Here is a 12,101-nt window from a genome sequence, read left to right as displayed (position 1 = left end):
CCCCCGCCCACAACCAGAGCACTGGGTCTCTCAATAGATCGCCATCATTACGCTCCAGAGTGAACGGCTGCTCCAGGCCGGCTTCCTGCAGGTTGCTGGGTTTATCCATGCGGAACACGGGCTGCCCTGGGACGCCCGGCCCGGCCAGGGCTTGGGGAAGGTTTGGAATTAATCATAATTTTTTAAAATATTAATTAAAGAGAAAGGAAGAAAACATTGATCAACAGCACCCCCCGAGGCTCCCGGGGGCCTCTGCCCCGGCACCCCCGGGAATTCCCCATCTCTCCCCTTTTTTACCTTAAATAACCCCAGTCAGCTGCTCACAGCAGCACCGAGGGCTCTACCCCCCTTTGCCCGCGTCCCCACCGCCGCCCTCCCGCTGGGGGGTGCCCGAGGGGTTTCTGTGGAGGTTCGGGATCCTTAACCCCTCTCCACAAGTGGGGAAACTGAGGCAGCGCAGGGGAAACTTGGCCGCAAACAGGGCTGGGGGGGAGCCCTGAGCCCAAACAGCCCGTGGGGGGGCAGGCAGGGAGGGGTGCAGTGGGGACCCCCCCGGGCTGCACCGGGCCAGGCTGTGCCACGCGCCCGCAGCTGCTTTCGCTTTCCCCGCTGCGGTCGGGGGCCCACCCAGAGCCCCCCCGCCCAGAAATGAAGCCCCAGGGGGGCTCCCCTGCCCCCACAAAACCCCTCTCCACCCTGGGGCCACCCCACACCCACTTACTCTCATGTCAGGGGGCAGGCAGACAGGACCCCAAACCCCCAATTTGTCCCACAAAAGATGGAGGGGTGGGAGTTCCCCTTCCCCCAGCCCTAGCCAGACCCCCCCCTTCCTCCCTGCACCCCCAAAACCCCCATCGAAATCCCCAGCCAATATCACCCACCTCTCCCATGGGCGCAGCGAGTTCATCCCGGTCTCCGCAGGACGGCTCAGACCCCCAGGGGACCCTAAAACATCACGAGAAGCAAAACCTGGACTCCCCCAAACTGCCACCAAGGGACCGTCACATCAGAGACCCCACGGTGGAGACAGCACCAAGAGGGGCGCCCTCGCTGCCCCCTCGAGTCCAACTTCACCTCTCTCTGCTTCTTTTCACCCCAAATATTTAAAAGCCGCCAATGTTTCACCCAGAATGATGCCAGGTCCCCTGGGGCAGCATTTGGGGTGCCACACAATGCGCAGACCCCGCACCCCAAAATAATCCCGTTATCGCCGCTTTCCGCTGGAGGCGGCGCGGCCAGCGCCACCGGCGCATCCGGCACCGCGTCCCCGAGCGCCGGCGACATCGCTCCCGCTGGGGTCCCGGCTCTGCGGGGGTTAAAGCCACTTGTGGTAAAACCAAGAAGAGAAAAGGCCTGTAAATGTAAAGTGCCGTTTATTTCTTTAAATCCATGATGAAAATATCTTGTTTTTAGAAAAACAAACAAAAAGTCACACCAACAAAACACCCCGTTCGCTTTCTCTGCAAACCAGCACCAAAACCCAGTGAAAATACCCCAAAGCTTTACGAACTCTCGCCTTCCCCACCTCACACTTCAATTAAGAGGCAAAACCATCATTACAAGCCCCTCCGCAGCTCCAAGGTGCCTTGGCTGGGCACAAGACCCCCCCCCAAAATCTGGGGTCTCACCCCCCAGGTTGGCCTTGGGGGTCCCGAGTGGGGCAGCAGCTCCGTGCTTTGCTGGGGAGGGGGAAAGAAAAGGGTACGAGGGGTTTGGGGGGACCAAGTGACAGTGTTTGCTTTTGGGGGCCTGTCGTGGTGGGACCTGAGCGGAGGGGGTGTCACCTGCCAGCCCAACGGTGCTAAAAAACAGCCTGAAAAGAAGGAAAACACACCAAAAATGTCCCACCGAGCTTCCAAATGCCACCTCGTTTTGGGGGCTGAGGATGGCAGAGCCTGGCATGGGGGGAGCAGGGGAGAGAGTCACCCCAAAATACGGCCCTGTGGTGGGCAATGAGGTGACAACAGGGTCTGCAAGGAGGGGACGGGACAGGGAGGGGCGATGTGGGCGTCGCTGGGTGGGTTCACCCCCACCCCGGTCCCAGCCGAGGGGAGAACCCTCAGCCTGGGGGGTGTCACCCTTCCCCGTCCCCAGATGGTGGGGACAGGACGGGGACCCCACTCGTAGGCCATGGTTGTCGCCCCTCAGCACCAGAGGGGCCCGGGGAAGCAAAAACTCGTGTTCTGCCCTGACCTCGGCACCCAAAGGCGCAGCCACGGATCCGCGGTCCCGCTTGGGGACCCCCCCGCAGCTCCCCCCCGCTCCCCGAGCGCTTGGCCCGCGTCCCACGGATCCAGACCTCTCACAACCACCCACGGGCGGGGAACAGGCGTTCAAACAACCGCTCGAGGAGAACACGGAGAAAACACCGCTCCCTTCTCCACCCGCAAGGGGCCTGGAGGGAGCTCGCTGCTAAACTCAGCCATAAATCACCCCGCAGACCCCTGCCCGCGCCATCGGGTCACCCAACGCGCGCCCAGCCGCCGGTGACACCGTTTTGGGTCACCACGGGCAGGGGCCCCTCATTTCTCCATCCCACAGCCCATGTGGAAACCAGGGACGAGGTGACACATCTGCCGTGCCCGTCCCTGCCGCCGCCACACGAGTGTGCACACACACACAGTCCTTTTCTTGTCTTTTCTTTTTAACCCCAGTGAACATGTTTCCAAAACAAAAACAAACAAGAGAAAAATTAACATAAGCAGCACCACACTTCCCAAGTGTCAGGAGCTCCGGGGCTGGAGCAGAGGGGCCTGGAACGCCCCCACACCAAAATAAAGCCACCCCCGCTCTGGGCAGGGCGGGTCGGCCGGCAGAGACGCTTCCGAGGGGCCGGCGGTTGGCGCTGGGACCGAGGAGGGGCCGCGGGGAGGAAGGGGGACAGTTCTGTCATGTGCGGGGATAGGAAATGGTGACAGAGGCAGATGTACTGACACCCGGCGGTCGCTCGGCTCACACGGCAGCGCGGGTGGGCGTGCTGGGCTGGTTCAACCGCAGCGTTCTGCACAGCCAGCCGGCGAAATCCACTTCCTCCACTTCCGAGCGCTTGATGAAGGTGTGACTCTGAAACACGGGGGAAAACGGGGTCAGGAGCAGCGCCGCCCGCTCCCCGGGTCCCAAAACCGCGGCTGCTCCCCGGCGGTGAAAGCAGATTTTAAGGAAATATTTGTTCCTTGCAGCCCTGTGTCTGGAATTTTAATCCCTGTAATCAACACACAGGAGCAAGGAAGATCTGTGGAGACCTTATTGCCGCCATTCTGGACTTAAAAGGGGTTGATAAGATGGGGACAGAGTTTTTATCAGGGCCTGTTGTGACAGGACAAGGTTTTAAACTAAAGGAGGGGGATTCAGGCTGGACACAAGGAAGGAATTGTTGTCCTGAGGGCGGTGAGAGCCTGGAACAGGTACCCAGAGAGGGGGTGGATGAACCACCCCTGAGACAACCCAGGCCGGGCTGGACGGGGTCTGAGCACCCTGAGCTGTGCAGATGTCCCTGTCAAGGCAGCGGGGACTGGGGGAGCTGGGAAGGTCCCTTCAACCAGAGCAAAGGGGCAGAATCCCTCCCTCGACCTTCTGGTTTGGATGCAGCCCAGGACACGGTTGAGTTTCTGGGCTGCGAACACGTTTTGTCGGGTCATATTCAGCCCATATATTCATGTTCTGCCCAGCTCGGGAGGTCCCGGGCGCCTCTGCAGTCACAGACCAAGCGGGTGGTTCCCATCCCGGGCTCTCACGGGCCAGATACCATCACTGCCTTTGAATCAAAGGTGCATGAGTCACTCCCTCTCCCAGGCTTGATTTGGCTCATCTTAAGCTCAGCCTGGGAGTTTCCAGCCTTTTGAGCAAGAGAGGCACAGCGGGATGGGGCAGAAGTTTGCAGATCTGGTGCCACCCCACTGTAGGAAGAAAATTGCTCTCCCCACTCACCATCAGCATCTTCAGATCTGCCCGTTCTGCTGGGTTTTTAATTAAGCTGAAATGAGAAGAGAGCAAAACCAAGGCTGAGACGTCTCTTGTGGGAAACCAGTTATCTGGCTGGAGAGGTCTGCAGCTTCACCAAAAGCCACTCGGAGCCTGGAGCATGGAAATGGCACCGTCTCCACCAGCCCGGCTCGGGAGAGCCGCGGGATCCACCTCTCCTGCATCACACGGATGAACCGCAAAGCGCCTAACGCTCGGTGGGCGATTTTTGTAACATGCAATCGCCGTGATTTAATGGGAGCCGTGGCACCATCGCCAGGTGACCCCCCACCGCGCCAGGTCTGGAAGCTGATGGTGTAACACCCGCGAGGCTGTGGGGTGACTCACCCCAGCGATCTGCACCACCGCCCCCTGCCAGGCTCGTATTTAGAAGCTGCCGGGACGCTGTTAAGCATCACCACAAACAAACCGCTTTTATTCCAAGCCTTTCCAAGGCAGGAGTTCCCAGCACGACGCAGGATCACGCTGCAGCCGGGAGATCCCCGATGGAGTGCGGGGAACGCTGCGGTACGCCGAACACGCAGCACCCCCCGTCGCCAGCACAAATCCTTACCATTTATTTACAAACTCCTGGAAATCTTGCGTGAAAACTCCATTCGGCAGCTTGGGAGGCGGCTGCAGAGAGAAGGAGAAAGGGTTGTCTGCGTGTGAATGGGCCGCAGAACCCGCGTGTCACCTACAGGGTTTAATGAGCTGCTGAAAAGCCGCCCCCTGCAAGCCGGGAGCTGCTCCCTCTGCCACTTCTCACCCTGGCAGCAAACGGGGGGGACCCCGCGCTGCGTCCCCGCCAAAGCCGGACACCGAAACTGCAGCGTCACCGCTCTGGATCCAGCCTCGCAAAGCCCAGCTCTGGCAACGCCTACGGAGCACAAAACCAATCTGGAAATGGTAATTGGGGTCAAGTCCTGTCACCTTGAAAGGGAAAACCGCTCCTTCAGCTTTCTGGTGGGATGGATCCCACGCTGAAAGGCGGGATGGACGTTTCAGGCCGGGATTTTAGCACAGGTCACCCCCATTCCAAGGGCTTCGTCTGAGAAAACCTGCACGACCTCAGCACCCGCACAGAGCTTGTGCTTTGCTGATCTGGGCAGGGGCACGTTTAAAACTGCTGGTTGCATGAGCAGGTCATTTTACAGCCAAGAGCTCCCCTGATGCTGCTTTAAAGGGCATCACAAACATCCCCCTGCAGAGTCTCATTGCAAAACCGGGGATGCTCTTTGTGATTAAGATGGAAAAAGGAAGCAGGGAACAGAGGGGGCAGGAAAGGATGTCACAGGGGCTCCCTATTGAAAAGCTGCTGTTCAAGCCGAGGTTTTGGAGCCCACCCTGGCTCAGCAGAGTGGACACGGTGCTGTGGGACCCCAGGGGAGCCCGACAGTAAATACCCACCTCGTTAACTATGTAATCGAGCAGTTCGAAGATGGCCATGGCCGGCCGGCTGTCCATCCCGTGCCCTGCATGGTCAAGACAACAGAAAACAGCGGTGAGAGGTTTCAGGGACAGCGAAGGGCTTCGTTTCGTGTGGAAAGCACACAAAGGGCAGAGGCAACTCGCTCGGGAACCGACTCACGGTTAAAAGAAAATAACGAAGGGAAAGATCAAAATGCATTCTGAACTTCTGGATTTCTTTCGTCACGCCTAGAGCCCAGATTTATTTCCTAGCTTGGAGCATTTGGAGAGAAGCAGAACATCTGCTGGGGCAGCCTGGCAGCGCTTCCAGAGCCTTCTGCTTCCGAGCAAACGGCGCGAGGGGAGCCTCCTTCAAATCCCCGAGCTGGTTTGGTTCTTCTAGGAGGCGCCTCAGCAAAGCTGCTCCCAAAAAGCTGCCCCTGGCTTGGAAGGAACGTGGTGGCAGCTGGGGAAGAGGCTGAGGAGCAACATGGGCTATGACAGCGTCCCCTCCCTTGGTTCACGTCGGACAGCCTGCACTGTCCGCGGCTTTGGAGCCTTCTCATGGGACACAGCTTTTCAAGACTGAGTTTTTCAAGATGTTAATAGATCCTGGTTGGCATAGAATCACATAAGGGTTTGGGTTGGAGGGACCTTAAAGCTCCCCCAGTCCCCCCTGCCATGACAGGGACATCTTCCCCGGCTCAGGGTGCTCAGACCCCGTCCAGCCCGGCCTGAGGTGTCTCAGGGATGGTTCATCCACCCCCTCTCTGGTACCTGGGCCAGGCTCTCACCACCCTCAGGGCAACAATTCCTTCCTCGTGTCCAGCCTGAATGTCCCCTGGTTTAATCTCCTCACCTCCCCATGCAAGACCAGGCTCCGTCTGCGCTCATCAGGAACCACAGATCTCCACAGTGAAGCGGATTCTGCTGGAGCATCATCTCCATCAGCTCTGCAGAGCGCGGCATCCCTGGGAACACTCACCTCCCCGCCACAACCTCATCCAAAACGGCCTTTTGGCGAACCCAGCCACACCGAGCGCCCCCCGACCCCCTTCTCCCCACGTCTGGGTGTTGTTTCCAGCGCACGCCACAGCCCCTACCACTGACGGGGCGTCCTGGGGGCCTGGCCCGCGGCGACACGCTGTGAGACTCTCCCTCCGCCCCGTCCACCACAGGACGGCCAAATATTGCTTCCAGTTCCTTGGAGTCTGGCGGGGGGATTGGGTACCTGCCGATAGACAGCTCCACTAACGACAGACCCATGCTCCAGATGTCCGACTGCACCGAGTAGTGGGTGCCCTGCAACCGCTCGGGCTGAAAGGAAAGACCGCAACAAAGCAGACGTTGACGCGGGATATTGATACGCAAAGGCACAAACATCACACGCTGAAATTAAACCCGATATCTTGATGGCATCTCCACCCCGGTTCTAAACGCACCGGTCCCAAAGGGATCGCGTGCAAAGGGGATGCACGGGAAAGACTGAGTGCAAACAGAAAGTGCTTGTACACGCCTCTGCTGCCAAGGGGATGGTTGGACTCGATCTTGAGGCTCTCTTCCAACCAAACGGTTCTATTCTATAACCAACAGCTATAGCTGAGCAGCATTTACAGCTGTTTACACTCAGGGGTCCAGAGCACCCAGCAGGAACGTATCGCTCTATATGCTGAAATCTAATGAACTCCATTTATTAATGTTTCTTCTTTCCTGTTCACTTCTGTTAATACCCAAGAGGAATCTTGAGGAGCAGAAAATTCACCCATTGAAATGAAAATAAAACTCAAAAATAAATAAGTCAATGCAAGTCATCCATACTGGCAGGTTCGAGTCAGCTGCGCAACAGAGATCTTATTTTTAAATAGCCGCTGTCTAACTATAACTGGACTTGAATAACCATTCCCAAAATACGGGAGCAGCTCAGACCCGAGCGCAGAAGCGCCGTCTGATGGGCTTCCCCCCAAGAACCCACCGCACACGCTGCCTGGAGGTAATTCCATCCTCACGGTCACTCAATTCTCTGCACTCGATGGCGACTCCCACTTAAAGGAGAGGCGCGACCGGCCCTTCCTGCAGCTCTCTCTCACTGGCAGACTCCAGTTTTGCTTTAATTTCCTATTAATTAATTCCCAAACCCCGCTGCACCAGCCTGGCTCTGCCCCCACCTCACCAGCACACGGTCACAGCCGCAGAGGCGGCGCCTGTATTGGCATCCGCGTCCCATCCATGCGGCTGCGTGGACAAGAAGAAAAGACGTTTTTGAACCCGCAAACACTCGCCAAAATCAAATATGAAAGTATTTGTAGGATCCAAAATGTCTTTCTCCACAAATCTCTGCATTTCCATGTGCTCGTCCATGAAGCAGGAACGGGGCAGCCTGGGTTAGCATGGAAACACGGAGCAAATCTTACAGGGACTGGATGCTGTTGGATTCTATGAGACCTGAGTTGAACCCAAATTGTAAGAAAACCTCAGGCAAAAGCTGAAAGGAACTTACAGACATGTAGGACCGAGTTCCCACAAAAGAGTTTGCCATGGAGTCAATGAGCTGCCCGCTGACCCCGAAATCGCACAGCTTAATCTCTCCTCGAGAATTGACCAGGATATTCGAAGGCTTCACATCTAACAGCAAGAGAGAAGAGCATAAATGTGACTCTAGGTAAAACACCGGGGTTCCCGTGCTGCCGGCGGTTATTTTTAGGTTCCTCCTCTCACCTCTGTGCATGATTTGGTGCTTCTCCCTCAGATAGGCCAAGCCTCGCAGAACCTGCAAGGAAAGCAAAGCCAGGGTGAGCAGAGCTGGGCAGACAACGCCTCGGAGACAACACCTGGGAGGCACAGCAAGGGATCAGGGCTACAAGAGCGGTTTGGATGTGCTTCCCCGCCCCGTTCACACACACTGGCTCCTGCTCTAACAGCACAGGAAAGTGCATGCGAGGAAACAAAACTTCTCAGGGCAACATCAAGTTATTCCCAAACCGTGCCCAGCAAATCCATTCTGGAAGATGAGGAGCCAGTGTAACTCACCGCAATACTGACTTTCCCCAGGATCTCCTCGGGAATTCTTTTGGCTTCTTTCAACACTTGATCCAAAGAGCCACCATCCTAAAATAAAGAACAGTAAAGTGACCAATATGCCAATTCCTGGCTGGAAAACCAAGCAGTTGGCTGGACAAGGATGCAACTGCAACAACTCAGCGTCGAGCATACTCCTTATACAGCAAACAACACCAAAAGATAAGATATCTGGTGATCAGAGCTCAAGCTTCTCGCTAAAAACTATTTTAATGTTATCTTCTATCAGTTCTCCTTGCTGTTAGTTCTCAGCTTCCTTCCCATCAGCAGTAAACGCAACGATGATGCTGTCAGCACAGATCAGGAGAAGCACCAACACCGTTCTGCGTCGGAGACAACAGAAAACGCACACGGTGCTTCACGAGCTCTGCAGAGCGGCGGGTTCACAACGTTCCCGTGTGGCCAACCCCCAAACTGCTGCCATGTCCCAAAACGTCGATCCCGTTTCACCCGCAGAGGTGATCGCATCAGAGGGATGCGATTCGGAATTCACAGCGGCCCAGGGAGCAGCAGTTTGCAGAGCAGGAACGGGGACTCACCATGTGCTCCATGCAGATGGAGATCTCCCCGTCGCTGTAGAAGGCTCCGTAGAAACCCACGATATACGGGGAATTACATTCATGCAGCACCTGCAGCTCCCGGATAATCTGATTCCTGATGGCTGGTTTGATTTCTAAATGAATCAGCTGCCAAGAAAGAAAAAAGCGATGAGAACTGCGTGAGTGCTGGAACAAAATCTTCAATGAAAACTTGGCTTTGGTGCAGACTTTCTACCATTTCCAGACTAATTCTGGAGGAAAAGGGAGAGGCAGAGCCCTGCGCAGGCCGTTAGTAACTGAAGCAACCGCCGGCCGTGCAGTACGAGGAGATGGCGCAGGATACAGAGCGGAAAGACGAGCGAGAAGTTTGATGCAGATCTGACTCAGCAGACGGGAACGTTTTCACAAGCTCTGTACGTGTCGTAAGAAGAGGTGCTCCGGTGTCACGGAAACCACAGAAAGAGAAAAAACCCCATGAAAGTTACGCACGCCAAACAGCATCGCTTTATTCCTTGGGCTCTACGTAGAGCCAGTTAACACAGCTGTGGGGAGGGAAACCGAAGGCGAGAAAATACAATGGCAGGTCACAAAAAAGAGCCACCATCACTGTGAGCTCTAGGACACATCAGCTTCACCGGAAAATAAATTATACGCTTATATTTTCACACAAGGTGCTTCAAACCCCGGGGACATGTTGCAGAGAGCGCAGCCTCTGCCAGGGCAGGACCGGGAGGTGAAGCAGAAGCTCCATGTAAAACAAAGCTGGGGCAGCTGGGACCACAGTCCCGGCCCCAATGAGCCAGTCAGGGCACAGACGGGCCGGTGCAGGGAGATCCTGACCCACAGCGGCTCCGCCAGCGCCGGGGAAAGCGCCAGACGCCCCAGCCTGTCCCCAATTACCTTCCGCGCCATAATGAGCCCCGAGGGTTTGTGCTGCACTTTGGTGACCACGCCGCCATTGCCAGCCCCCAGTTCAGAGATCCTCTCGAAGTCGTCGTCCTTCAGCTCGCCCACTTTGGCTTTCTGCGTGAGGAAAGCTTCCAGGCGCTTCTTCTGCTGCTCGTCCAGCTCCAGCTCCTCCAGCTTCTTCTGAAGGTCCACCAGGTTTGCCCTGGAGAGGGGGGCAGGGGAGACGGTCAGGAGGCTGCGATACAGCACCAGAGAAAAACAGCTCTTTTTTTTTTAGGGAAATAACCAAAAACTGTTGTCTGACACACACTGAGCCCGGCTATAGCAGCGAGACTAAAGCAGAGCTCTGGAGAGAGGCCGGGCTCGGCTCTGGTGCCAACAGGGACACATGGACAGCGAGACCCATGGTGAGGTATCTGCCCAACACGCACATCTCCTCTGGAGAGGAGCTGCCCTGCAGTCAGCTGTTTTGGGAAAGCCAAGGAGGAGGGAAAATCCATCGGCCCTTAAAGAGGCAGCGCAGAGAGCGGCAGCATCGGCACCTCTCCCGGCATGGAAAGTCAAGCTTGGGTTTCACGGCGAAACACAAGAAGGGGTTGCCAGGGTGCCCAGCAACCCCTGCTCCGTTACACCCCCCAAACCCCAGCACAAAGGGGTGTCTGTGCTCCCCCAGCACCTGCTGCCGAGCTCCCAGCCCCGCGCCGGCTCCAGCTGCTCTCTCCCGTTTGCTGCCCACTCCTTATCTCACCCCCAGCACTTCGGGCGATGGTTCGGGAGGGTCGCACCCCCTGCAATACTGAGCCTCCCCCCAGCACTGCCCTTGCCTCCTCTCTACCACCCTTCAGCCCACACGTCCTGCTCACTGAGCCCTGATTATGGCCCCAAATGCCCCCAGAACCTGAGTCCCCATCCCAGGCGCAGCCCGTGTGCCCAGGCCTGGTCCCCACAGCCCCCAGCCTTCTCCGCCAGCCCCGCAAAGCCGGGGATCAGCCTCCCCCCCGACCCATCCCCTCTGACTCCCAGCCTGCTCCCTCCAGCTCTGGTTCCACAGACACCCCCAGGCTGGGTCCATCCAGTCCGGCCTATCCCACCTTCCCCACACCGGCTGTCTGGCTCATCCCAGCCCCCCTAGGCCTGCCCTGGCCCCACGCCCGTCCTGCCCAGGCCGCCCCAGCCTCCCCAAGCCCGGTGCCCGCCCCGTCCCAGCGCCCCCAGACTCCCCAGACCCGACGCCCGTACTGTCCGGGAACCCCCATGCCTACCCTGGACCCCCAGGCCCGGCGCCCGGCCCATTCCGGCCCCCCCAACGCCGGTGCCCGCCCTGTCCCGCCCCCCCCAGGCCCGGTGCGCACTCACTCGGCGGAGCCGTCGGGACTAGGCCCCTCGGCGGCGCTGGGGGCGATGTTGAGGGCCGGCAGCACCGGCTTCCTCTTGGCCGGCATGGCCGGGCCGGGCCGCGCCTGCGGGCTGAGCGGGGCGCGGCCGCGCGGCGCGGAGGCGCGCGGGGGCGGGGCCTCGGAGGGGGCGTGACCACGCGGAGCCTATCAGGGGCGCGGCCGCATGGCGCGGGAACGCGCGCGGGGGGGGCGGGGCCAGAAAGGGGCGGGGAGGCTGAAAAGGGGTGGGGCCGAAGATGGGGCGGGGCCGAGGGGGTCTCGCGAGAGTTCGCTGAGGCGGGAGGGGCGGCCGTGGCCGAGGGGCGTGCAGGGGTGGCAGCGCCCGCGAACGAGCAGTAATTAACACTAATTGCCTCGTCACTAATTAACCATACGGTCATTAGCATGAGCCCCCGCCCCTTGCCTGCTCCTCCCTCCCAGATCCGCGGCCCAGACGACGCTCAGCACCCTGACGCCGCAGTAAGCGGCGATGACAGCCCGAGGACCGCGGCGCGGGGCGGGCGCCCTTTGCTCGGGCCGCGGGTTCTTGTCCCCGCCGCGGGGCCATAAAGCGGGGAGCGGCCCGGCAGCGCGGGCACCGCGGCTGCTGCCCGGGCAGAGGGCGTCGAGCGGCCGATAGCGCCCGCGGCCTCGTCCCCAGTCACGCGGCGCCTTACTCACCCGTCCCGCCCCGCAACGGGCAGCGGGGGATGCGGTGGGAGGGGGCGGCGGGACAGGCTTTGGGCGACACCCCCGGCGGCCAACGCACCGCAGTGTGCGCAGCCGACACACCGCAGTGTGCGCAGCCGACACACCGCAGTGTGCGCGGCCA

At 58.8% G+C, this 12,101-nt stretch overlaps 1 protein-coding gene across 1 annotated transcript; it reads right to left on the bottom strand.

The window, feature by feature from the left end:
* Positions 1-2,623: 2,623 nt before the first annotated feature.
* On the bottom strand, positions 2,624-11,348 carry MAP2K2 (mitogen-activated protein kinase kinase 2). Its single transcript, XM_080359356.1, has 11 exons — positions 11,250-11,348; positions 9,885-10,095; positions 8,985-9,131; positions 8,398-8,475; positions 8,086-8,137; positions 7,868-7,992; positions 6,474-6,687; positions 5,371-5,435; positions 4,535-4,596; positions 3,928-3,973; positions 2,624-3,063 (listed from the first exon to the last, which is right to left on the bottom strand). Exons 1-11 carry the CDS (start codon positions 11,333-11,335, stop codon positions 2,953-2,955), a joined length of 1,197 nt encoding a protein of 398 aa, XP_080215482.1. The 5' UTR covers positions 11,336-11,348; the 3' UTR covers positions 2,624-2,952.
* Between the last annotated feature and the right edge of the window lie 753 nt (positions 11,349-12,101).

This window comes from Nesoenas mayeri (assembly GCF_963082525.1).
Source record: "Nesoenas mayeri genome assembly, chromosome: 25".
NCBI classification, from domain to species: domain Eukaryota; kingdom Metazoa; phylum Chordata; class Aves; order Columbiformes; family Columbidae; genus Nesoenas; species Nesoenas mayeri.
The sequence above is the reverse complement of the archived record's forward strand: the minus strand, read 5'-3'. Positions and strand labels throughout refer to the sequence as shown.